We start from the raw sequence: 27264 nt of genomic DNA, 5'->3' as shown, positions 1-27264 counted from the left end.
AGGAAAAGAATACTTGCGGTATTCCTGCCTTGGAAGAGCAGATGTGCTCATTTCTAGTGTAAGATCTCATACACTACAGTTTAAAAAGGCATGGTAGATCACAATGAGATACCATTTCACACCCATCAGGATGCCTAATATAAAAATAACAAATATTGGGAAGGATGTGGAGAAACTGGAACCCTCACATACTGCTGGTGGTGCAGCCAGTTTGGAAAGTAGTTTGGCAGTTCCTCAGTAGATTAAACATAAAGTTACCGTATTGCCCAGCAATTCCACTCCTTCATTTAGGTCCTCTGTTTTCCTAAATGCTCTCCTCTGGTCATGAGTAGGTGAGGATCTGTTTAGCCAAGATAAGCAGGGTGCCTCTGAACTTCCCATGGGAAAAACTGAAATCTGCTTCTTCTTTTTTTCACTTAGTCTCTAGGTTGAGAACTCCAAGTAGTAAGAGACACAGGATAAGAATGGGAGAGACTGAGCCTTTTTGAGAGTCTACTCCTCTGCTGAATACCATTTTGAAGGGAAAGAAGAAGTCGAATGGCAATTTCCAGTCCATTCTGGGTTGGCCTCTTGGAGGCTCTGGCTTCTGGGTAATGTCCACAAAGGTCACAACAGTTGTCAAAGGTACTTCTGTTTCTTGTTGGGAATCCTGCAGGAAGAATGTCTGTGACAGGTTAGTGCTTGGTACCCATTCAAATAGCCCTCCAATTTGACTGTTATTATTACTTCCCTGAATAAAGACTCAAAACACACTGATCTAAGCAAGACAGACCTTTTTCTCATATTGATCCTATGTAGTTCTCCTTCTGAGTGAGACACAAGGAAATTAATTTCTTAGCAATACTCGAGGACACCAGAACTGTGAACAATTACACCTACCAAAAGACTGACTCTAGCTTCCCACAGTTGGGGACCTGTCTGATATCAAAGAAGCCACTGCTTCTGTTATGTGTTTAGCAGCTCTACCTTATCAGGTAGAAACTGCTGCTGTTAGGTGTTTAGCAGCTCTACCTTATCAGGTCCCAGAAGGTTCCAGGCTCTGAAACAGTACACATGTACTAGCAGTATTTCTATTCCTTCTTCAGTTGTAGAAAGAAATGTGAAACTTCATGGAAAAAGCAAAGAACTCAGTAATGTAGATTGAAAAACCATCAAATTCACAGAATCTCAGGGTTAGAAAGGATCCTCCCAACTAAACACCAATTCAAGTCAAATGAAAAAGATGCTCCTTGTCAAGCTGACTCAAGTATCTGATCTAATAGACACAGCTTTGGGTAGATATGGTTGCAGCCTGATGACTGGAATTAAGTTTGTCTAAACTGAATTCCCTTTGTTCTGACTCTGTTCACTAGGCAAACTTTTGATTATAATTTGACAGTAAATAACTATCTTGTTGAACCAGAAATGAAGATTTTCATTTACCTTCCTTCACTCTGATGCCACATATCTCTGCTGTGGTCTTTGGCAACAGTAAATATCAGGCTCTGGGAACATAATTTTGCTTGGTATACCCTTCCACAGGCATTTTTAAAATAAATGGATGTGGGGCCAGTGCTGTGATAATCTTGCATGTCATACTAACTCTTTGGATTTTTTTTTTTTAAACAGTGACGCTCATATGAGACTTGGCATAGAACTAATGTAACTTCTGTGGCATTGAAAGACCCACATACATTCCAAGTACAGCCAGCTTAGGCTGAAGATGCTGAGGGTATCCTGACTCCAGCCAGGCATTGGAAACTGGCTGAGACTAACCAGACAAAGAAAATGGGGAGGAGTTTATTACTTAAGATTAAGCAATAAACTTTCTTTGGACTTTAACTTACAAAAGGATTTCCTGTTTAGGATTTTAATTTTTCCCTAGGAACTTTATAATGGGGAAAGGATATATATTCAATTTTTGGAGCAAACCTTTGCAGTTGACATTATTGAAATACGTTAAAATTGTTATTTAACCTCACTGCAGAATGCCTGATGAGCTATATGAGCTGGGATGGCTAGAAACACTTTGGGATGGGAAATAGAATAGGGAATGAATTTTCAGCCTTGGGTTCAGTGTTGCCTAAGAGTTGATTTAATTAATGGGCTGTTCTGACTCATTTCAGAGCCTTTAGGGGGAGGGGAGATTTTAAACTGCCTACAAGCAGTCCCAGGTGTTGTGGTTATAACTAGGGTAGTGGCCTCATAATGGAAGAGTGTAGTTTTACGTTAGGAAGCTCACTGCTACACACCCAAGCCAAATCTACCTATCTAGTGTTTATTAGTGATAAAGCTGATATTTTGATCTCCACCTGACTCTTTTAATTGGTTTCAAGCTGAGGTAGGGAAAAGTGTCATTAGCCCCTGCAAACTCCAAAATCAGGGAACTTCTGGAGCCTTGGGGTCAGCCTATACTGAGAACTGACCTCTTAGATAGCTATGAGCCCAAGAAGGCAAACTTTAGGCCCATGTCTACCCAAATATATATATACACACACACACATATATACATACATATACACACACATATATATATGTTTAAGTCTATAGTGGTATTTCGATGGCTGGGAAATCCCACATGGTAAAAGTTCTTTGAACTGTTTTCTTCAGACTCACTTGGGATTAGGCTCATCAAGAGCTACTACTGGACTTGATTTTAGGATGGCAATGTAAAGACACGTCTTCTCTCTGTATATCTTAAAACCACTCCAATACAATAAGAAACAGATACAAAATTCCATCTTCACTGAAATGGAGAGATATCATAATATGTGAATACAGAAAACAGATGGAGGCAAGGTTTCACAGAGGGAAAGAAGGCCAAACCTAAAAGCCTTCAGAGACTAGAAGAAGATCTCTGTAGAACCCTGAAAGACTCAGTAACAGAAGACAACAGGGAAGCAGGGATGAGGCAGGGACAGAAAATGGTTACTGAATGATACCTTCCTCAAGGCAATCAGACAACCACCCTTTCCCTATCTCAGCAAGAGACTAGAAAATTTAAACCAGAGAAATTCTGGATTTAGGGCCACTGGACATAGAAAAGGACAGAGTGAGGGCTTCCCTAGTGGCACAGTGGTTAAGATCCGCCTGCCAATGCAGGGGACACAGGTTCGAGCCCTGGTCCAGGAAGATCCCACATGCTGTGGAGCAACTAAGCCCATGCGCCACAACTACTGAGCCTGCGCTCTAGAGCTGGCGAGCCACAACTACTGAAGCCTGCAAACCTAGAGCCTGTGCTCTGCAACAAGAGAAGCCACTGCAATGAGAAGCCCTCACACCTCAAAGAAGAGTAGCCCCCGCTCTCTGTAACTAGAGAAAAAAAAAAAAAAAAAAGCCTGCACACAGCAATGAAAACCCAACGCAGCCAAAAATAAATAAATAAATAAAATAAATAAATTAAAAAGAAAAGGACAGAGTGAGGTATGGAACTAAAAATAGGGCAATTATTATGTATAATGAAATCCCTTCCCCTAGTCTGGCTTCAAAATGGTGAGAGATGGTCTTATACACATACCCTTCAGTCAGGAGCCAGGAAGGGTTTTTTTCTGGAGAAAATTAACAGTCCCAATAAGAAGATAAAAAGATAATGACATTGGCAGTCCTACAACCCTCAAAGCTACAGCACCTAACCACCCTACAGTGAAGCCTACAAGTCAGTAAGTCTCACTCATGATCACAGAGCTTTCCATCAGTTTAGCACCTTACTCTTATTTTGGATAGACAGCTAGAGATTGCCAGGTAAGTGGGAGAAGTTTCTCATGTTAAAGAGAAAAACTGTACCAAATGAATGGAATAAACAAATTCAGAGGAAACAGAGATTAAAGATGAAGACAAAAAATTGTTAATATCTTAAAAATAGATAAGAAAAGGATATTATGAAAAGATACAGAATAGGAGTGAGCTCTCAGGTATTAAAAATGTGATAGCCAAAAGAAATTCAGTAAAAAGAGTCAAAGACAAAGTTGAGGAACTCTTCTAGAAAGAACAAAAAGATAAAAGAGAGACAATATAAGAGAAAAGAAAAAATTAGAGAATCAATATAGTGATCCTGTAACAGATTAACAGGAGTTCCAAAAAGAAAGAACAGAAAATAGTGGGGAGGAAATTATTAAACATATAATAATAATTGAAATTTATCAGAACTGAGCTTTAAAAGAGTAAAAAAATCCCATGAATTGTTTGGTATGATGAATGAAGAAAAAATACTACCCAAGGCCTCATTCTGTGGAAACTTCAGACTATTAGGGGTAAAAATAATATCTTAAAATGGCTTCTCAACAGCAATATTGGAAACTAGAGGAATGCTTTCAAAATTGAGAGTGAAAATTATTTTCAATCTAGAATTCTATACCTAGCCAAATGATCAACTATGCATCATGATAATGATAACGATGGTGGTTAAATAAAGTTATCTTTAGATGTGGGAACTAAAGAAAAAAATGTATTTTACATGCTCCTTTTTTCAAAGATGTTATCAGAATTTGAGCTCCACCGAAACAAGAGAATAAGCCAAGAAAAATGAAAAGGTAATGTCTAGTTAACAGCAACTCTAACACAAGTAGGAAGCAAGGGGGAATCTCCAAGATGACAATAAAGGAAAGTTCCAAAACAGCTGCTGGGCAGCAACTAGTCCATTTTACATCAGATTATGGAGCTCTCCATGAAGAAAATACGTAGGAAAGGTAGAACAAGTAGCACTATTGGCAAGTTCAGCTGGCAATGCAGCTGGAAAACTGCATTGAGAGAAATTTTACAGAGCTGTTAGAGTATGTGAGAAGTTTTAGCCATTAGCTCAAAGAAAATTAAAGAAATGAAATATGAGGTAATTATTAACTTTAGGAAGAATAAAACATTTTACAAAAATTTAATTACTTGGCTCAACATAAATGCATGATCACAAAAACGAAACACTGAATATTGACTTAATAAAACATTTTGATGTAACTATACTGGGAGAGTGGTGGGAGGGGTAGGAGAAGGGTAACAAAGCTAAACTCAACTACCAAGATAGGATGTCAATAGATTATATAAACTCTAAATTCAAGAGATAACTGAGTATGATACTGCTTAGAAATTGAGACAAATACCAGCAAGAAAGAGGAAAAGAGTTAAACAGGTTAATTTCTGGAGAGCAGGGGGCATATGGGACTTTATTTTTTGTTAAGAGATCCTCTTTTCTAGCATTTTTTGACTTTAAAAATATGTTTACATATTATTTTGATAAAATATACAATTATTAATTAATTTGATATATTATACCATTATGTAGCATTAGCCTAATCTGCAGGGGAATTATGAGCTATAATGTAGGATTTACAGTTCCAACAATTTGTGTGCTCCCAACCCAAGGCAAGGGAGTTGGGCTCTCATATTCCTATGCCCTTAAGTCATTAGTTAAGAGCCATCTGGGAGATGTATATTTCCAGGCACTTGACAGGCAAAGTGGGTGCCTGTAGCTTGAGGGTGGCCTTCCAAAACAAACAAAACAAAAAAGGAAGAAAAACTTCAGAATACCTACCAAATTAAAAAAAGGGTGGTGGTGGTGGCGGTGGGGGGGCGATGAAAAATACAAGGGTTACTGCAAAAAGTAGGATTACATTTGGTAGTCAACAGGCTATTACCATATAAGATATAAAAGAACTGAATGAAATGTCCAAACTAAAAACTATCCATCATCCTTGACTCATTCTCTCCCTCAACCTCTGCATCCAAGCAGTCAAGTCCTATCCCTGATAAATCTCCTGAACTCTGTCTCCTTCCTGCAACCCTCACATCTGGGCCCAGGCTATCAGCATATCCTGGGTAGTTTCTGTAACAGTGTTCCAAACCTCACCTCGGTACTGCTCCACACCTTCTGTAAGGGTGGATGACGTCTATCTTGTTTACCACACTGTACCTAGCACCAAGCATGATACTTGGCACAGGGGAGGCACTCAACAAAGATCCTTTGTTGCACAAATGAGTAGAGGTATTTTGGAGATAGGGAACTAATATAAAGTAAGAAGAGGTAAATAAATCACAAGGTAGTAAGTATGCCATAGCTAATTTGAGAGTCAGCAATTACAGGTTACTTTGACTCCTTATCCTTCCCACCACACTGTAATTAGGATCTCTAAAGGCTGTGGTTCATTCATTCATATACTTATTTGTTAATATTTCAAATGAAATGCTTATTCTTCATATATTAAAAATATGCCTCCATATTTATGTGGAGGTTTGGAACAAGTGCAGTCTAGTAGATAATCCAATAATTAAAAGGAACTTGAATGCACTTGCCAGGTCACTGGATAATACTGAATGTTATTGACCCATTTTAGAACCTGTGTTTTAGTGCCACATGAAAAAGATTTTAAAGTTAAGTTCAGTGTGTTACACATGAATTCTTAAGTCTAAACTTTTTTATTTGCATTTTAAAAGTTATGTATAAGCAAAATTAGAGAATTCACTGTTTAGCATGTGTAGCAAGAATACTGAAAAAAACAAAACAAAACAAAAAAACAAGCAAACAAAAAAACCCAAAAAACCCTCAAAGTCCGGTTATTGGGACTTCCCTGGTGGCACAGTGGTCAAGAATCCGCCTGCCAATGCAGGGGACACGGGTTCAATCCCAGGTCTGGGAAGATCCCACATGCCGCTGGGCAACTAAGCCGGGTGCCACAACTACTGAAGCCCGCACGCCCAGAGCCCGTGCTCTGCAACAAAAGAAGCCACCGCAATGAGAAGCCTACACACCACAATGAAGAGTAGCACCCTGCTCGCCGCAACGAGAGAAAGCCCACGCTCAGCAACAAAGACCCAACACAGTCAAAAAAAAAAAGAAGTCTGGTCATCTCATTTCTTTTATCAAAACAAAAGCACAAAGCCAAGTCAGCACAATTTCTTTTACTATGGATCTAGTTCTGTTATGTATGGTTGACAATTTATTTCTACCTTAAGCTATAATATTTTATGATGTTTGCCACCAGCAATTCTGTTTTAACACTTTGTGAAGCTTTAGGGGATTGATTTGTTTCAGTTCAGTTTACATGCACCAAAATACTTTGTCCCCAAGTAAGATTTACTGTTTAATAACATGAAAAGTTTGGATTAGATTCTGTTTGGCTTTGGTAATAAGAAGTACACCCTATATGTTACTATATTACATATTTATAATGATAACTTTTAAACCATTATGTGCTAATCCTCTATGTCAAATCAATACAAATGAAAACTATCACTGTGATGAACATTCTTGTACAAATCTTGTTTTGGACATATGTTTTAATTTCTTTTGGGTAAATAACCAGGAAAAATTGCTGGGTCATAGAGAAGATGAATTTGTAAGACTAAGTGATTGTACCATTTTTCATTCCCATTAGCGAAGTATGGGAGCTCCAGTTGTTCTACATTCTTGCAAGATTTCATGTTATCACAGTCTTTTTGATTTTAGCTATTCTAGTACATATTCTATTGGATATTCTAGTGAGTGGTGTCTTATGCTTTTAATTTGCATATCCCTAATGACTAAAGATGTTGAGCACTTTTTCATGTTTATTGGTCATTTATGTAGTATCTGTTCAAATCTTTTGCCCATTTCTAGTGGGTTTTTTTTTTGGTCCTTGTATTATTTATTTGTTGGTGTTCTTTACATATTCTCAATATGATCTTCTGTCAGATAATGCATTGAGAAATATGGTCTCCCAAGCTGCAGTCTGGCTTTTCATTTTCATAACGGTATCTTTTGATAAGCAGAGATTTTAAATTTTGATGAGGTCGAATTTATCAAGTTTTTAGTTTTACGGTTAATGATTTTTGTTTCTTGCCCAAGAAATCTTTACCTACTTCAAATTTGCAGATATTCTGTTTCTTTTAGAAGCTTTATGACTCTGGATTTCACATATAGGTTTATGATCAAGGCATAAGTATTTTTGTGTATGGAGTTAGTTCATTTTCTCCCCATATGTTTATTCAGTAGTTCCAGTTTTATCCAGTTGTTCCAGCACCAACTGTTTTAAAAAAAGTCCTTTTCCTATTGAATTTTTTGTGGATCTATCTTTAGATTTCCTGTTTTTTTTCTCATTGGTCTATTTGTTACCAGCACCACACTAAGATTTAGAGTAAATCCTGAAATCAGTAAAGTCCTCCATCTTTGTTCTTCTTTTTCAAAATTGTTTTGGCTATTCTAAGTCCTTTGCATTTTCATGTAAATTTTAGAATCTGCTTGTCAACTTCCACAAAAATGCCTACTAGGAGTTTTGGGGGTTTGCATTGATTCTATAGATCCATCTGGGGACAGATAATGGATCTGTCTTCTTCTCCATGAACATGGTATATCACTCCATTTATTTAGGTCTCTTGTAATTTCTCTCAGTAATGTTCTATAATGAAGAGGTTTTGCATTCTTTTTGCTAAATTTGTTCCTAAGTACTTTATGTTTTTTCATGCTATTGTAAATGAAACTGAATAAATTCATCTTTAAAATAACATCTAATTATTGTTATTATTTTTAATTTTTGGCCATGCTGTGCTGCTTGCAGGATCTTAGTTCCCTGACTAGGGATCAAACCCATGCCCTTGGCAGTGAAAGCACAGAGTCCTAACCACTGGACCACCAGGGAATTCCTGAAAATAACATCTAGTTATTTTTAGATGTTTTCTTAGTGACTTTGAGAAAGTTTAATTATTACAAAAGCAGTAAATTATACTGTAAAAAATTAAAGAATAATGATAAATAAAAAAGATATAAAAACACCATATTTCCATCACCAAGAATACCACTATTAACATTTACATCTTTATCTATACACACAGACATTGATATATGCATTTTTAACTATATGGGATCATACTGTATAGGCTGTTTTATAATCTACTTTAAAAAAATGAATCTCTATTTTTTCATGTTAATGGTATTTCTATCTAAAATATAGTCTATATTCAAGTTTCCTCAACTATCCAAAAATATATTTTACAATTGTTTGTCCAAATGAGAATCCAATGCAAAAACATGAACTACATCTGCTTGTTATATTCATGAGTCTCATTTAATCTAAGACAATCAGAAATGGTGGTATCTATTATGATTGTTAGAACTTATAAGTACATGATTTTTAAGAAGTTTGCTGATATCTGGTATTAAAGCTGATTTTAGGAGAACTAGTGATTTAAATACAGTAAAATCAATAATAATTTCTGAAAAATAACTAATGAATTATTTATACATAACACTTTCCAGATAACATATATATTATTTCTCCATATTTTCTTGGGGAAAAACATATATTTGAGGGAAAAACCAATGAAAAATTTTAATACCCTCACTTATTTTAAAGATGTCAGTGAAGTTATCAAGATTTTCAAATGAGTCAAAGAGAATGAGTATGTTAGAGTAAATGTTCTTAAACATCATGTGTCAGGGAGAGATCTTAGCTGGTTATACATTTTAACATATGGAACAATGAGCATAACTTTAAAAAGTTCTTTAAAAAAATGAAAAGAGGTAATAAGATAACAGAACAACCCAGTGAACTAGGTAAAGTTCTATACAGGCTACTAAGAACCACAGAAAGGGGCAGAGAACTTCTATAGTCTAATCATTCATCGAGAGAGAAGCAAATAGTGGTTGACTGATCCTTGAAAAAGAAAGACTTTAGTGACAGAAACTTTACTGACTGTCATAGCAACCAAGTCCACTGGCGGTGTTACTGTTGCCCCTTCTCGGAAGAGAGGTCATTTGGTATTCTCCAATACATCAACAGAAACGAGAAACAGAACTGTTTGTTACCAATCCAGCCACTTCCTAGTCCTTTCTTTCATAGCAATTATTTCAAAAAATCTAATTCTGTATTATTCTTATTTTGTTTAGTGTTCTTTATCTTTCCTAGTATACTGCCTGTTTAATTAAGAGATTGTGGCAGAGATTCTTAGCCAGGCTTCAAGAAATCAATAAATCCCTTGAAACTATATAAAGAATGTTGTGTGCCTGTGCATTTTTCTAGTAAGTGAATAGCTTTCAACAGATTCTCAACAGGATCCATAAAATTAAGAACCACTAGCTAGACTGATAGCTAAGTTGGCAGTTTTTCTAGCATATGCTATTTAATTGAGGCATAAACACTGCTAACTTTCATTTACAATATAATGAACAAAAGGCATTTATTAAACAATATATTTAGTTTTTAAATGTAGTCAGAGATACACTCTCTAAAAGTTTTTCAAATTGCAAATTGTGACCCACTAGTGTCTACCATTAAAAATAAAACAGAAAAAAAAAATAAAAAAAAAAAAAAACAGAATAAATTACAATAGAACAGACTATCACAGAGTGTACTGCATAAAGATAACGTTTTATAAAAATCTTATTTCAGTTTTATATAAGTATGTGTTATAAGCTGGGTTGTGATGTAAAATATATTTCTTACCATGGATGATAGCCAACAAAGGTTGAAAAACACTGCTCTAATTCCTGCTTATCTCTTTTGTGTTTTGCTTTAAACCTATTTGATATGCTATTTATATGGAAATTCAGAACCAAAAAAGGTATGATAATAAAATAATAATGATGATATGATGAGCGATATTTACTGAGTATTCACTATGTGCCAGGAAATGTTAAATGTTTTATTTTATGATCTCATTTAATCTGCACAACCTAATGAAGTATTATTATTAATCTCCATCTTATAGATGAGAGTAATTAGATTTAGAGAAATAAAATAACTTGATTTGGGCCTACGTCTGTCTGACTCATGCCTGGGATCTTAATTACCACCCTCAACTTCAGACAACAGGTCTCCTAGATAATCCAAAAAGCTTGATGATCCACTTAAATATAGAAATGAATATTATAATTCTAGAAAGGTTCAGAGCTTTGATCCTGTGATGCTACACTGTTCTTTTACCTCACTTATTATTTTGGTTTTATTGATTCAAAATATTCTTTATAACTAGTTGTTTCTTCCTTGAGATATATTTTCTTTTTTAAATTAAAAGAAAGTTTATATTCAGACAGAAGACATGATGTATTTTATCAAGACCCAAACTTAATGATCCCTTTAAAGGACCAATTAGTACAAAAACATAAGCAGCAGAGTATCATGTAAATAAGTCCTATTTACTTCATGGGTTTGTTGTGAGAATTCAATACTAAAAACACATAAAAAATATTACCAGTGCCTGTTACATAGTAAATGTTCAATAAATGTTTTGCTATTATTATTATCATACAAGAAGACAGGGAAGTCTACACAGTGTTTTGCTTAAATTCTTCCCTATTTTGTAGTTTGTTGCTGGGAACATTCCAAAAATTTTGCTGCTTTACTTTTTATAGTGAGAGGAATCTCAAGTGTTTCTAAAGCTACATTTATACCATGAAAAGTCATTCAGACAGTTCAGTTCAAAATTCAGCCGACCTTCATTTCAAGGTGCAAAAACACAAATGCCTACCAGCCTAAGCAAATAACCTGAATGAGAGAAGTGGGATGGCTAAGGGTAGGTAGGTATAGGCTGTGTGAATGGGGTACTCTATTAGTTGAAATCACCATTCAGCAGCAGGAGAGTTTATGCCATGCAGGAGTGTAGGATCTTTACCACCAGATTTTCAAGAGAAGTCAGAGATCTGGATGTGAAGGTAAAATTTCTTGATTTTTAAATGTTGACACAAATTTAAAAAACAAAACAATTTGTAGAGGGGGAAGACTAACCTGAAAAGCTAACCTTTACTAAATACTAGAAAAATATAATGATTAAAAATATCTAGACAAGAAAGAGGCACTGGGTAGCTTCAATGCCTAACAGAGCCAGAGATTCAGGAAGATAAAAACAGTCCTGTAGGTATACTCCCAAACTACACAGGTATTCATAAATAAAGATACAGTTCATAAAAATAAAACAATAGATTCAGTGCAGTATCTGTAACAGATTAAATGAGTCTTACAGAGAGTTCTATCTTATTCAGTAAACCAACACAGGGAGAATGGAATGTTCTCATTAACACAGTTTCCAGCAACCTAAGTTTTAACACATTTACAGGCATAGAGAGCTAAGGTGGTCAACTCTGTTGTGAGGGAGGAGCTAAAGGTATTTTACTTCTGACTTAAATGTAGTCTCTAGTTTCTTTTCTGGGAGGTAAATGCAATGACTTACAGGTAATAATTTCAATTAGTTTTAATTTCCATTAAAAGTTAATAAGTTCATACATGAATCAGTTCACCAGGACCTAATGATTTCTGTTTTTGAACTTCTAAAGCTAAGTGTTAGGTTCTAAAACCAAGACAGACGCTAAAGCTGTCTTAAGGCACATCATAAACAATGGGTATATGTTTACTACATATTAAAATTATTTATTTTAGGGAATTTCCCAGCGGTCCAGTGTTTAGGATTCTGCACTTCCACTGCAGGGGGTACAGGTTCGATCCCTGGTCCGGGAACAAAGATCCCACAAGCCGCATAGTGCAGCCAAAAAAAAAAAATTCATTTTTATTTATTTATTTATTTTTGTGGTATGTGGGCCTCCCACTGCTGTGGCCTCTCCCATTGTGGAGCACAGGCTCCGGACGTGCAGGCTCAGTGGCCATGGCTCACGGGCCCAGCCGCTCCACAGCATGTGGGATCTTCCCGGATTGGGGCACAAACCTGTGTCCCCAAAAATTAATTTTAATGGAGTGCAATCAACCAAGAATTGATGACTACAAACTAGCTACAGCAGTAACTTTAACAGCAACCAACAGGCCCAGAGACTCTAATTAGCATGTGACTGTCACACTGAACACAGTTATGGAAAATCTTTTCTGTGGTTGAATCAACCAGTGTAGTAATACTGGTATGATTAAGTTAAAAGAACTAACCTATTACTATAGTCATGAAATTAAAAAAAAAAAAAAAACAGAAAAAAAGGGATATAGATTGTATTCACCATAAAAACATGTTAAATTTCAGTAACCAGGCAGGGAGGATTGACTTGAAAGTTAATTGTGTCAGCTCATTCTAACCAAACATTGGCTGGTAGCATAAATTGGCTCTCAGAAGTTAAAAAATTATCTGGTCATCAAACAGCTGATAAGACAATCGAGGCTTTGTAAGGCTTGGTGGTCCTTTATGAGCCAAGACTTACCTGTATGGGCTGACAGTGGTATAGGAATCGGGCTCCTGACACATGAGCTTGTGGGTTGGACTGGAGGCCTACATATGCCCACAGTATCTGGATCTCCAAGGAAACTGGTATGACACAGCAGGAAGTACAATGCATAGCCTGCAGAAGGGAAAAGAAGCATTTGCTTCAATTGCTGATGGTTGCCTATAGTTATTTACCATGCATTAAGTAGCCACTGTTTCTTAAACATTACACAATAACAGAGAAGGCAATGTGGCTTAGAGAAAGGACACAGAAGTTCATAATAGGCCATATTACTGTCCATGAGCTTAAAACATTAATATTCTAAAATGGAAATACTAATGTAGAGATTAATAAAACATGAACCCATGTACAATGGTTATAAGATGTGCTCAGTGAGTGGTGCAGTCAGTACTGTGGAACGCCAGAAGAAGAAACAGCCATTTCTGGTTGAGGATGGTTTTGTGGAACTGGGATGAGTAATATGTGACTGGAAAAAATAGTGTTTAAAGGAAAATTTACGTAGAGAGATGGCATATAAAATGGTATGCAACTAGAACAGCATATGATGCCACTGAGGGACAGTTGCTGATTAATTAGAATAGTTACTGAGTGTCTCCTATGTGCCAGACATGTGTGAGGCACTGGCCTTGAGCAGATCACTTGACTGAAGCAAAGGATTTGAACACAGGAACAGCGAAAAGATTAAGGAAGGACATTTCAGGGTTAGATTATGAAGTCCAACCAAGCAGTGTGACCCCCAGGAGGATTAATTCCAAGATGCAGGTAGCACTGATGGAAGTGAGGACACAAATCAGGAGGTTACTATAACTTAGCAGATACAAACTATCCTCAAATATGCCTGTGCTTTTCTAACTTCATACTTTTTATAGTAAGGCTCAGACACAGGCAATAACATGTCTAAACTAGGACTAGGGGAAGACAGACTATGATTATGTTCAATTTATTAAGGAACTGTCAAACTCTTTTCCAAATCGGCTCCACCATTTTGCAGTCCCACCAACAATGTCTGAGGGTTCCAATTTCTCCACATTCCTGCCAATACTTGTTATTGTCCATTTTTAAAATTATAGCCATCCCAGTGGGTATGAAGTGGTATCTCCTTGGGGTTTTGCATTTCCTTAATGGCTAATGATGTTGAAAATCTTTTCATGTGTTTGTTCCAAATATTTTAAAATACTTTTTCTTTCATTTATTCTATCTACATTAGGAAAAAAAAAAAAAAAAAGAATAATAAAGAGTAGTTCCACTATAATCTCAATCCTTGTCACTAACCATCCCTTTTCTGTACTCAGCCATGTATTACCCAAAACCACACTCCCTCAGTATGGCTGTATGAAGTTTAAGAGAACTCAGTTTGACTACAGTTCCCCAAAGGCTGGATCAAGTACATGTAGCTACTTATCCCCCAAGTCTCATTAAAGGAAAGAAGTATACAAGGAATCAAGTCATCATAGTGCTGAGAAAGGGAAAGGGGGCATTTTAAAAATAATCTCTAAGGGGAAAGGCCTTTCAAAGTCTGAACCAAAACATGAAAGTTGAAAAAAAGAAAAAGAAGATTGATAAATCTCACAATATGAAAATCAATTTCTGCATGGCATGAAAGCCATAAACAAAGTCAAAAGACAAATGACAAACTGGGAAAATAATATCTACAAATCATACAAGAGAAAAGAGCCAATTTCTCAAATACAAAGATTTTCAAGTTATAAGACAAGTAATCAATAAATGGGCAAGAGATATAAATAGATCATAGTGAAGAAAACACGAATTGTTCAACTAACTATATGTCAAGATACTCAACCTTACTCACAGCAAGAGAAAAAAAAAAACTACAATGGAATGCTATTTTTCACTTATCAGATGAGCAAAGATTAAAAGTTTGATAACCCAGTGTTGAGGAGAGTATGGGGTAACAAGCCACCTCATAGATGGATAGTGGGACTGTAAATTGGTACAACCTGATGGGAAATAAATTGGCAATACTTATTAAAAATTTAAATGCATATACCCTTCTTTTTTTTTTTTTTTGCGGTACGCGGGCCTCTCACTGCTGTGGCCTCTCACGTTGCGGAGCACAGGCTCCGGACGCACAGGCTCAGCGGCCATGGCTCACGGGCCCAGCCGCTTCACGGCATGTGGGATCTTCCCGGACCGGGGCACGAACCCGTGTCCCCTGCATCAGCAGGCGGACTCCCAACCATTGTGCCACCAGGGAAACCCTGCAAATACCTTTTGATCTAGCAATTCTACTTCTAGGATTTATCATATAGGTTTATTTTCACATGTATGAAATGGTGCCTGAACCAGGTTATAAAATGCCACACTTGCAGTGGTTAAGAATCTGCCTGCTAATGCAGGGGACACAGGTTTGAGCCCTGGTCTGGGAAGATCCCACATGTCGCGGGGCAACTAAGCCCGTGCACCACAACTACTGAGCCCACACACCACAACTACTGAAGTCCACATGCCTAGAGCCTGTGCTCTGCAACAAGAGAAGCCACCACAATGAGAAGCCCATGCACCACGATGAAGAGGAGCCCCTGCTCGCCGCAACTAGAGAAAGCCCGTGCACAGCAGCAAAGACTGAACACAGCCAAAAAAATAAAATTAAATTAAATTTAAAAAAAGGACTTCCCCGGTGGTGCAGTGGTTAAGAATCCACCTGCCAATGAAGGGAACATGGGTTCGAGCTCTGGTCTGGGAAGATCCCACATGCCACGGAGCAACTAAGCCTGTGCACCATAACTACTGAGCCTGTGCTTTAGAGCCCGCGAGCCACAACTATTGAGCCCACATGCCACAACTACTGAAGCCTGTGCACCTAGAGCCTGTGCTCCGCAACAAGAGAAGCCACTGCAATGAGAAGCCTGCGCACTGCAACGAAGACCCAATGCAGCCAAAAATAAATTTATTTAAAAAAATAATAAAATAAAATAAAATGCCACACTGTAACAGCAAAAGGCTGAAAACAACCTGAATGTTCGCCGATAAAACTGGCTAAATAAATTATTTATGGTTCATCCATATAATGGAATAGTATGCACCTATACCATGCAAAGAATGAGGAAGCTTATTATATACTGATATGGAATAAATTCTGAAGGTCAAGTGAAAAAAGCAAAGTGCAGAGCTGTGTTTATGATATTATAGCATTTGGATTAAAAAAAAGAACATGAGTATTTTCTTGTGTGAGCATGCAACATCTCTAGAAGGAAAGAAACTAGTAACTTCGTTTGCCTCTGTGGAAGGGAAGAGTTGTCTGAGAGAGAGTTTTATTTTGTACTTTTGAGCCAAGTGTATGTATTATTTATACAGAAAAATAAACAATTAAAAAGTTTAAGTGAAAGGAAATAAAATGAAAGGTACAGGTGATTAAAGCCAGGAGGTAGGGGGTAGGCAAAAGAGGAAGAAGAAAGATTTCTTTATTTTACTTAGACACACACAGATTTCCCTATTTTACTTAGACTGGAATCAAGAGGTACACCTGCTGAGGACTGATGTAGTGGCCACCAGAAACAGTAAAAACAGAAACAGCTAAATGAGATTTCTTCAGGGGCAGTGGGTACTGAGGTTTTTACTTTTCATTAACACTATTCTACATGGTTTGAATTTTTACCCTGTTAATGTATTTTTACTAAACATAAATGTAAAAGTTTTATAACACAAGGAACACAATTTCAACCTCAAAGAAAGAATCTGTGCTGACCAAATATTCAAGAATGTAAGAGAATATTTGAAATATATATGAAATATATTTAGTTTATTCTTCTCCTATTATGAGTAAGGTTGATTTTGAACCAGAGGCCAATCTCTAGACTTCCTACCTTCAAATTTTTCTCTGAGTGAGGAAAGTTATGTATAAACCTAACCTGAAATAATGACTTCAAATGGGCATGATTTCTTATATTCTTTCTTTTATGACAACCACATTATCTTTCTTCTATGACAACCAAATCAACTATGGAAACAGGGCTGGTGTTAATCTTAATAAACAAAAGAGGAAAGTGAGCTTTGGTCAGAATGTGTATTTCTCTCCTTACTGAAACACTGCAGTTCCTGCTGAGGATCCTGGTCCACTCTCCCTTCTGGGCTGGGTCAGCATTACCAAAGATGGCAACGTGCTCTGGTCTGGGACTTCCATGAAGAGTCTGATGAATCTCCCGCTGCAAGTGGCTGCAGTCCACCCTTTTCAGCCTGAAATGAAACACCACGGAGGCTGGAGTCCAATGCTAACATAATAATGTAATTCATCCAAACATTAGAAATGATATCTTAAAATAAACGGAAGGAAATAATCCTTAGCAGATATAAAGGACTGTCAAAAAAAACTCTTAGTAATATTAATATTATTTAAACATTACTCCTAACTAGCATTCTCTGAACTCTGATTTCAAAATATAAAAGTTGCCACATCAACATATTCCCTACAGGCAGAGACAAATTTGTTGGAAATGATATGGAAGCACAGAACTACCTGAGCTTGCATCCAGATATAGCATTCACTCCAAATTGTACTTCATGTCTCTTAATAGAGCAAGTTCCATCACCCTTGCTCTGTAAGAGGGTCATCTGAGGTGGAAGGCGATGGTCAAGGAGATCATAAAAGAAAAAAAAGTAGGCAGATTGGAAAATTTATGCTTCTTATTATTTCCTTAACGCTTTTTGTACTTTATTAATATATTATTCAAGTCACAATTCTTTTTCCTCTGGCAATGAAAATATAGAGAAACAATTATTGTTTTTCCAAAAATGGATGACCACACACCAGCATATAAATATTTCATTAAAACAAACAAAATTCAGTCAGGATCCTCACCTATGGCCAGGCTAATGTAAGTTCTAAAGCCTTTGGTAGCATCAACATTTGAGATCCTAATGTATTAATGGTTTAGTAAAGGAAGTCCTCAATACCTAAAAAATGGGGGAACCTCAGAATTGGAAAATCCAAAAGATCAGTAGTTAAAGCTTTTCTCATTAGGCTGCAATAGGCCACCCAGAGACCCAAAAAAGGATACTGAGTGTCTTCTATCACCGGTTAGAGCCAGGAGTGGCTTCTCAGCAATATAGCCAGGATTCCCACTTCTAAAACCGGTAAGAGAAGCAGCTGTGCTCTGTTGAGAAGCCTGCAGAAAGAGTGAAGGAAAAGTCAATATGGAGAAAAGCATGCTCTCCCACCTTCCAGTGTGGCTTCATACCCTTCCTTTAGGCAATGCTGTAGGTTAGCTGCACTGAACAATCTGGCTTCCTTCCACAGTGCAGCATTTTGTAGAAATTGATACTTCAGCATCTTTTCCTGTTTTTTATTCACTAAAATAAATCCTGAGGATCTGAACATTGATGTTCACTACATGCTACTTCTACCAAGGATTACAACTAAAGATCTATAAACGATCTATCAATCCTGTTTTTCAAAATTACTATTAATTTAGGGCTATGTTCAGTGTGGCTAAAACCAGGAGTTTAAATGTAATTTAGAAATGTATTTTAATTAAATGTAATTTAGAAATGTATTTTAATTAACTATAGATGTTCCACAGATGAACTCTGAGAGACATGGGATTCGGTTGATCACTTGTGGGCAGAGTTGAGGAGAAACTGGACTCTGCTGGGTCAAAAAGAAAGAAAGTAGAAGAAAGCCAAAAGGTGGTAATCAAGACTGGAAACTTAGATTAAGTGGGAAATGAGTAAAACGCTGAATGCCCAGAAACATGAAAAAAGCTAGTTAAAGAATTTTTGTGGGATATTAGTTGAGTTAATGATTCAAAATGACTATTTAAAAAAAGAGTTTGGATTTGTGAGTGAAGTCCTGCTTTGCTGGGGGAACATGCTAATGAATAAACACTGTTGAATCCTTATCACTTGAAGTTAAATTATGGAATATTAAATGTTGAGGCTTCAGTTGACAGATTGAACTAGTCCTTCATATTCTTATTCTATCTTGCATGTGTTACAGAGGCAGGGGTGCTACTTCTAACCCGATATTTCTTTCTTCTTGATCCCCTGTAGGAGAAGGGCCCTAACCCTGAAGTGAATGATGAAGTGTTGCTGGAATGAAGTGCCTGGCTCAACAGTCAGGTTTGTTTGCCCAAAACTGATGGAGACTTTCTGGATTCCAAATGTCCCATTGGTTTCTATCTCATAGATGACCTGAAATACAAAAGTAGAATCAATTAATAAAAATTATTTTGTGGGCCAATTATGTTTAGGACAGAAGATTTCCTGTCTTTAAGGGTTTTATTGTAACTGAATGAGGGAACAGAATGGTGACTGTAGTTAACAATATTACATTATATATTTGCAAGTGGCTAAGAGAGCAGATCTTAAAAGTTTTCATCACAAGAAAATAATTTGTTAACTATGTGTGGTAATGAATGTTAACTAAACTTATTGTGATGATCATTTCACAGTATATATGTGCATCAAATCATTATGTTGTACACCTAAAACTAATACAATGTTATATGTCAATTACATCTCAATTTTAAAAAGTAACTGGATGAGAGAGACTAAAAAAGTAATCTTAAAAATGCCAAATACAAATACCATGAAAAGATAAAATTTGACTTCATATTATATCTACACATAAAAAAAGAGACTGGATGGAGCTCTTTGAAAGAGTTCATGGGAGAGGTGAGTTTACGGTAAGAACTGAAAGGGAAGAAAAATAAGTTTTGATCTTGTGCAGAGGAGGTGAGTAGAAGCACAGGCAGAGGTGAGCATGGAATGGAAACCTGGTTTGCCTGGCTCTCACAATGTCCGAGGATGAATAAAGATGGCAGCTGGAGACGGAAGTCATGAAAAAGTGAAGGTAACCTGAGATTTCTGAGCATAGTTTTTAAAATGATGCTTTCCAATAATTCTTACTTTTGTTGGTTGATTAGAAGAGAGAGAATAAAGGAAAAGATGTTGACTAGTCTATTTCAGAGGTTCAGATGATACTGACTTTGTCAATAAAAGAAACTGTGGTCAGTAAAAACCATAACAGACTGCACATGGGCAAAGAAAGAGGAACCAGAAATAATTTTAATGTTCTGGATGTGAAATGCAGGAGGATGGCAGCAATGGAAACGACTGAAACATGTGGGGAGGAAGGTGATGGGCTCAGTCCTTGATGTGTTAAGTTTCAGGTAATGCACAAAAATTCACGTGGGGTTGGCCTGGTACTTAATGGAAGATGAAGCACCTCTGCTAATGCTGATCAACATACATCAGTCCAGAATCTGAGGTCAGCGTCCCTACCTTGGAAACAACATTCTGACAAGTGTTTCCAGCCAACAGAGGAGAGTCAGCCTGTGAGACAGGTGTTACAGGCACCTGGAACTAGCAAGGGAAAGAGGCAAATCAATTAAAATTGAAAGCAGCACTTTTTCTTCTAGTTACATATTATGCTGAAATGAGTATTTTTCCTTTTTGACCATCACCTTCCTCTCTCCTTCCATTGCCAGTCTACAACTTAAGTTCAAAAGTCATTCTAATTCAGCACTTCTCAAAACATATTTTTTGGAACATTACTTCTATTAGATATAAAATAAAGGTTCCATGGTCAAATAAGTTTTAGAAATACTATATCTGGCACTTCCCTCTTAGAGATTAAGAAGACCCTCTAGCATATTAAAGACTTCAAGTAGTCCATCCTAAATATAATGTTTAACTTTATTTACCCAAAGTTTCTCAAACTTACCTAATACCTTATGATTCTTATTCATATGATGCTTATTAATTATATAGAACAAAAAGAAAAACACTCTTTTAGACTCATACTTGAACAGTCTGATGCATCACAAACACATTCTCTTTCAGCATTACAATCTAGAGCGAGACTGCCTCAGATGTAAAGGGACCAAATATTCTCTTTCGTTTTTCCTGATAAAAAGCATCATACCTTTGTATTCTGCAGATCACTCAAACCTCTTGGAACCTAGTATAAGAGAACAGCAAGGACATGAGTGTGCATATATCTTAACATAAAATCTCCAGGAGCTTGTGGTTTCTCATTTGGGGGAAAAAAAAAATCAACATTTTTTTTCTACCTGACTCTTCCTTACACTAAAATGCCAGAAGCAGGGCTCAGCTGAGGTTGGATGGACTGTGATGCCCACCTATTCTGAGTAGAGCTCTAACAAACAGCAAAAGCAAGAAGTTTTGGTGAAATAGTGAGATGTCACCCCATTCAACCTCCCCTAGCAAATTCCACTAGCCAGAAAGGTGAGAACCTCTTATCCTATCTATCCCTACTTCTTTCATCTTTCTTCAGATGACAGGGCTTTTAGGCCCTCTGCCTTCTACATAGCTCTTGGGCATCCTGACTTCCAGTTCAGTGTTTGTGGGAAGCATAACTTTTTAAGTCCACAGCGGTGACAGTGGGGGGAGAGAAGGGACACCCACCTTCAAGACTGTGAAGTTATGATAAGAGGCAGCATTGAGGGTGGGATCCAAGGTACAGCTATCTGTCAGATTCTTGAAGAAACGAGCACAGGTTGTACTTTTACTCTCCAGGAAACCTTAGAATTAAGGGAGTGGTACATGAGAAAGCCTACTTTAAACTGAACAAAAAGGCTGGCGCTTGTACTCCAGGCTCACCTGCAGGATTGCTCTCAGCACAGAGTCCCCCAGCTCCGACTCCTGCGGGTTGCCTCAGCAAGCCTATTACAGACCACTTGGGGAAGTAAGTCAGAATAGGGTCCCCAGCCTAAACAAAGTACAGCAGAAATTTATTCACAGCGAGATTGGACTGAACTCCACCAGAAAAGAATAAGCAGAAACAAGTTAACTCAATAGGTTGTTAACATGGACAATACTGCCCTCCAAAAGAGCTGACAGTGGCTTACCTAGTTGCAGGTGGGTATCTCAAAGATACCTCGTCAATTGTCAATATGTGGGGAAAAACAAAACCAAACGATCCCTCCCCCTTCCGTAGGCTCACCCTGTAAAAAGGTGGTGGTGACTGGGTTTGGAATGTTGAAGTGAATGATTCACCTCCAAACTCTGTAGCCAGGGCCTGGAAGCTGGTTGCATTGACCTTTTGGAGCTTCTGGAAATAGGTTAATTTTGCTAAAATAATTTTAAAAAGAAAAGCGGTTTAGATAAAATAAAATCATTTTTAAGTATCTGGCATACCAAGAAACCAATCTTTAAAAATATTTTTATTGAGGCGTAAAATATACACAGTAAAGTATGCAAATGCACTCATCTTAAGCATAAACTCAAAGAATTTTTAAACATTTATATACTTTTATTACTACCACTCAGAACATTTTCCCAGCTTCCCAATCAATACGCCATCTTCAGATATAATAACAATTTTGATTTCTATCACCTAATAATTTATTTGTAATTTGTTAATTCAATTATTGCTTTAGTATTAAGATCTGATATAAGAATATGACCAACGAATGCCAGTCAGTTCCATGCTTCTGATGCCAGGAATGTGTATGATTAGCAATTTGTGATGAAAATAGGAGTCTCAGTAATGCACACATTTGTCCCATACCAGAGGAGTCTCTAGTACAACAGAATGGTACTGTTTCCATAGGAAGATGGCAGAGTTGGAGACAATATTTGACTTGTCTTCTCCAAGTCTTCCAATGTCCTCTAAACTTCAACTAACCAGTCCTCATAAGGCTTCCATCTCTCAAGTATATGGATTTGTTGTATTTTATTCCTTTCACCTTATAATTTCTACATTCAAGATTTTTCAAATACACTCGAAGGGTATTTTCTCTAACAATTCTGTAATTTATATTATAGCAATGTATAAATCTATCCAAGCTCCTGCAGCCACCTCCTTATGGCACTTCGGAACCAGGAGATGTAGGTAAAAGCCTCTGACATTCTCCCCTGCCCAGAGGGTGGCCTGTAATGAACAACACTCTGCTTTGCCACCCAAGTTTTCTGCTAACTTGAAAAAGGGATGTAGCAGAAAATTGGCCCATACTAGTTTCTTTCTTTCTTCATAATTACGGTCATTTGGACAGATTCAAAAGGAAATCAAGACATGTAGCACCAAAAGCTAATGAAGATGCCACATAACATAAGCTTGACCTTTATCCTCTGTGATCACAAAGTCCTACTCATTTGACTTTTCAGCTTTCTGACGGAACATGAAATGAAGATAACTCTCAATTCTGGGGCCTTTCAGGCTACTCACTTTCTATCTGTCTCCTAGATCTTTGTTACTCAAAGTGTGGTGCACAGACTGGCAGCCCCAGCACTACCTGGGATGTTGTCAGAAATTCAGAATCTTAAGCCATGTTCCAGAACTACTGAATCAGAATGTGCATGTTAACAAGATCTCCAGGTGATGTGGGTGCATATTAGGATTGAAAAGCCTTGCTCTGGAACAGGTGATGCTAGTGCTGCTGGTCTGCAGACCACCTTCTTCCATCTCTGATCTGAAATGTTCAAATTTTAAAGCTTCCAGGCGCTGTTTAATAGTTCCTTCAGAACTCATACCCTGAAAACCACATGGAAGAAATACTTACCTCATTAAAAAATGTAGTTATTTCTATCTTTATAAATGAAAGAAAAGTTAAGCTAAAAAAGAAGGTACGTTGACGGGCTTCCCTGGTGGCGCAGTGGTTGAGAGTCCGTCTGCCCATGCAGGGTACAGGGGTTCGTGCCCCGGTCCGGGAGGATCCCACATGCCGTGGAGCAGCTGGGCCCGTGAGCCATTGCCGCTGAGCCTGCGCGTCCGGAGCCTGTGCTCCACAACGGGAGAGGCCACAACAGTGAGAGGCCCGCGTACCAAAAAAAAAAAAAAAAAAAAAGGTACGTTGAGATGGAAAATATCCATCTGAATATTTTTTTCATGGCTTAAAAGAGTAAGAGAACGTTAACATTTTGTCTCTCGTAGTGCAGGGATATTGGTGGTAGTGATGGTAAGCAGGAATAATGCAGATAAGAAGCACAGGCTAAGGATAAATAGAATTTCTACCTAAAATTTCTACCATCATATATGGTATATTATACCCAACAGGGCTTAAAGGTATTTAGACTTAGATTGATACAATTTCAGATGTGGAAGGAAGCCCAGAGATCATCTGGTCCAATTCCATTAGGAAATTTCAATCCTAAGAGGTAAATGAGTTGCAAAAGGCCACAGAGCCATCTGGCAGAGCCAGGAGTAGATCACAGATCTCCCGATTCCTGGTCTAGGATTTTTCCCACTCCATCATGTTTTACAGCCTCTAACAATGTCTGTTACTGATGATTATTATCAGCAAATATTAAGCACCGTGGGCAAAGATATGGTCCATCCTTTCTATGCGCCGACAATTTACCTGGGGAGACACAACATTCATATAAAATGATAAAAATTCAAAGTATCATATAAGTTCTAAAGGAGTGACTCTCAGGTGTTGCTGGGGAAAGAAAGTTCAGAAATACTGGTCTGGAAACAGTATGGCATGGGAAGCAGGAGGGGATTAAAAGCAGGCAGCACCAGTTGAACGCTACTGCGATATCCCTGGAGCATTTTCATGAGGCTAGAACTAGAAAGCAACGGGAGATTTGGAAAGGATGGGAAAGCTGCAGCTTTATTTTATTAATTTATTTTTTATTTATTTTTGCTGTGTTGGGTCTTCGTTTCTGTGAGAGGGCTTTCTCTAGTTGTGGCAAGCGGGGGCCACTCTTCATCCCAGTGCGTGGGCCTCTCACTATCGCGGCCTCTCTTGTTGCAGAGCACAGGCTCCAGACACACAGGCCCAGTAGTTGTGTCTCACGGGCCTAGCTGCTCTGCAGCATGTGGGATCCTCCCAGACCAGGGCTCGAACCCGTGTCTCCCGCACTAGCAGGCAGACTCTCAACCACTGCGCCACCAGGGAAGCCCTACAGCCTTAGTTTAAAATGCAGCATTTGCCTTGCTCCCTTTACCTTCTCACAACCTGAATGGCCGCAAGGCTCCTGATAACTGCTTCCAAATTCAAGTCCCCTCAAACCCAAACTTGGTTGCTTTAGGAAACAAATATAGTTTTGCAATTTATTTTCTAACAGATGAAACCAGGATGAGCTGACTTCCAGAGTGTAAGGGACATTTAAGTCTATTATATGTGAGAACATTATCTTGCTTCTTAGACAATAAATTAAAAAAAGATATATTAGATGTACATCTTTAAAAATGTTATACTCATCACCAACAAATTTTTAAGTCTATTTATTTATTTATTTAGGCTGTGTTGGGTATTCGCTGCCTGCTTCGCTGCTGGGCTTTTCTCTAGTTGCGGCGAGCGGGGCCCACTCTTCCCTGCGGTGCACAGGCCTCTCACTGCGGTGGCCTATCCTGCTGTGGAGCACGGGCCCTAGGCGTACGGACTTTAGCAGTTGTGGCACGCAGGTTCAGTAGTTGTGGCGCACAGGCTTAGTTACTCCACAGCATGTGGGATCTTCCCAGACCAGGGCTCGAATCTGTGTCCCATGCATTGGCAGGCAGATTCTTAACCACTGCGCCACCCCAGAAGCCATCTAAGTCTATTTAAAAACCTTAATAACAACTACCTTTCATTTTTATTGCACTCTACAGTTATAGAGCACTTTCACATTCAGAATTAGTGATATTATTTCTCATTCTGCAGTTGAAGAAATGAGCCTGGAAATTTGTTCAAGACTGTGCAGCTGGTAAGTAAATGAAGGGCTGAGACCCAAGTCAAATGTTCTTTCCCCTATACTGTTGCTTCTTAAAATAAAAACAAGGTTGATGTAGACTCATTTGTCAAAGACATTCATTCACGTATTATTTGGTGCCTCTTATGTCAGGCACTGGGGATTCAGTGAGCCCCTTCATGGAGATTGTAGCAAGTGGGAGACATAGTCTATCTGTAATCCTCTGAGCTAAGAGGGCTGACTGAAATTAAAGTTCTGTATGGGCTTTCTGGTCCACAGCCAAGAGGGCAAAAGAGATTGCCAATGTTCACTAATAAGAGAAAACAGAAGGGGCAGGGGGACAGGTGGAAGGAGAGGGAGCATGACAGAGATCCAAAGGGGGAAAAAAAAGTTTAAAAAACAAAGAAAAGGAATAAACGTCAGAGACTAAGCTAACCCCCAGTAAATGTTAGGCAATAGGAATAGCCAACATATTTCTACTCACAGTTGTTCACATGGACACAAAACTGCTTAATTCCATTTGAATCCATGAAAACTCTTGAAGGAAACGGGGAATTACTTCGGAAGATAAGAGAGTTGTCTACACACACCCAACTTGAAGACCTGAGGAAACAGGAGGGAGAATAGATACATTTAGAATGAGGATTAGGTCCCAAGAAGGGTGCCCCACCGGTATCAGTCAGATGCCAAAGATAGGACTCCTTGGGCAGCCACAGGACAATACGAAGATTCTATTCTATTGGCCAGCCCTGCTCTAGAGCATCAGAAGTGGAACGGCTCTCCTGGGAAAAACCAAGGTAGTTCCATTCCCAGGAGTGGAAGTGGGGATGGGAGGCACGAAGGCTAACTCTTCCTACTTCCAAATGTTACTTATTCTATTGCCCCAATCCCCTTTAGGATTCAACCTGAGCATCGCAGCTCACCTCACGCTGCCTGGAAGGCAGAAGGAGAAAACTGTCCTGGGATGGAGAAGATAGCAGTCCCTGTCGCAGCAGCAATTCATATCGCAGGCACCGGGAGTCAAGTCACAGACACAAATCGGTAAGACTATAAAAGTACAACATAAAGCAGAGCAAATGGGGTGTGCATCCCCAAACTCTTCCAAGTGTTAATTCCCCTTCTTCCAACAGCCCCACTCCTTACTTTATGGGAATTCACTTTGTTCACAGAATTTGGATCTGAGTCAACAGTTTCCAACCCCGCATCCTCTCCCCTCACCTGGGAAGAGATCCACGGTGCTATTCCCAGGCGCCGAGGGAGTCACGACAGTAGGACTCACTGTAGAGACGCCAGGCACCTCCGAGGAGGACTGAAGGGTCTCGCCCTGCGTCCTTAGCCCCAGGTCCGATTGGATGGACACTGCCCCAGACGGGGACGGAGATGGCTGAGGCCGGACGCCCTCGGGGACCATCAGGAAGAACACCTGCAGCAGCGCGAGCTGCGAGGTAAACATGCGGTAATACAGACGTCTCCACCAAAGGGTTTGAGGTGGGTTTCGGTGGTCTCTAGACGCGTCGCTAGAGAGTGGGTGGGAGGAGTCGCATGGCGTCTGACGTCATCCGTATGCGTCT

The 27264-nt window shown here is 38.4% G+C and overlaps 1 protein-coding gene across 2 annotated transcripts; it reads right to left on the bottom strand.

Moving 5' to 3' along the window:
* TCTN3 (tectonic family member 3) lies at positions 1 to 27146 on the bottom strand (the record flags this gene model as incomplete). Of its 2 annotated transcripts, none has more annotated exons than XM_082854320.1 (14): positions 1 to 649; positions 13073 to 13210; positions 17137 to 17290; positions 17571 to 17665; positions 18112 to 18219; positions 19118 to 19243; positions 20336 to 20416; positions 20979 to 21014; positions 21482 to 21597; positions 21677 to 21785; positions 22020 to 22147; positions 26178 to 26296; positions 26617 to 26740; positions 26912 to 27146. In XM_082854320.1, 14 exons carry the CDS (start codon positions 27144 to 27146, stop codon positions 413 to 415), a joined length of 1806 nt encoding a protein of 601 aa, XP_082710446.1. In that variant the 3' UTR covers positions 1 to 412. The 2 variants fall into 2 exon arrangements, with proteins under 2 accessions (XP_082710446.1, XP_082710447.1); XM_082854321.1 differs by having other exon boundaries at positions 20336 to 20410.
* Between the last annotated feature and the right edge of the window lie 118 nt (positions 27147 to 27264).

Source organism: Leucopleurus acutus (genome assembly GCF_964270905.1).
Source record: "Leucopleurus acutus genome assembly, chromosome: 14".
Lineage (NCBI taxonomy): Eukaryota > Metazoa > Chordata > Mammalia > Artiodactyla > Delphinidae > Leucopleurus > Leucopleurus acutus.
This window is presented reverse-complemented; position numbering and strand designations above follow the sequence as displayed.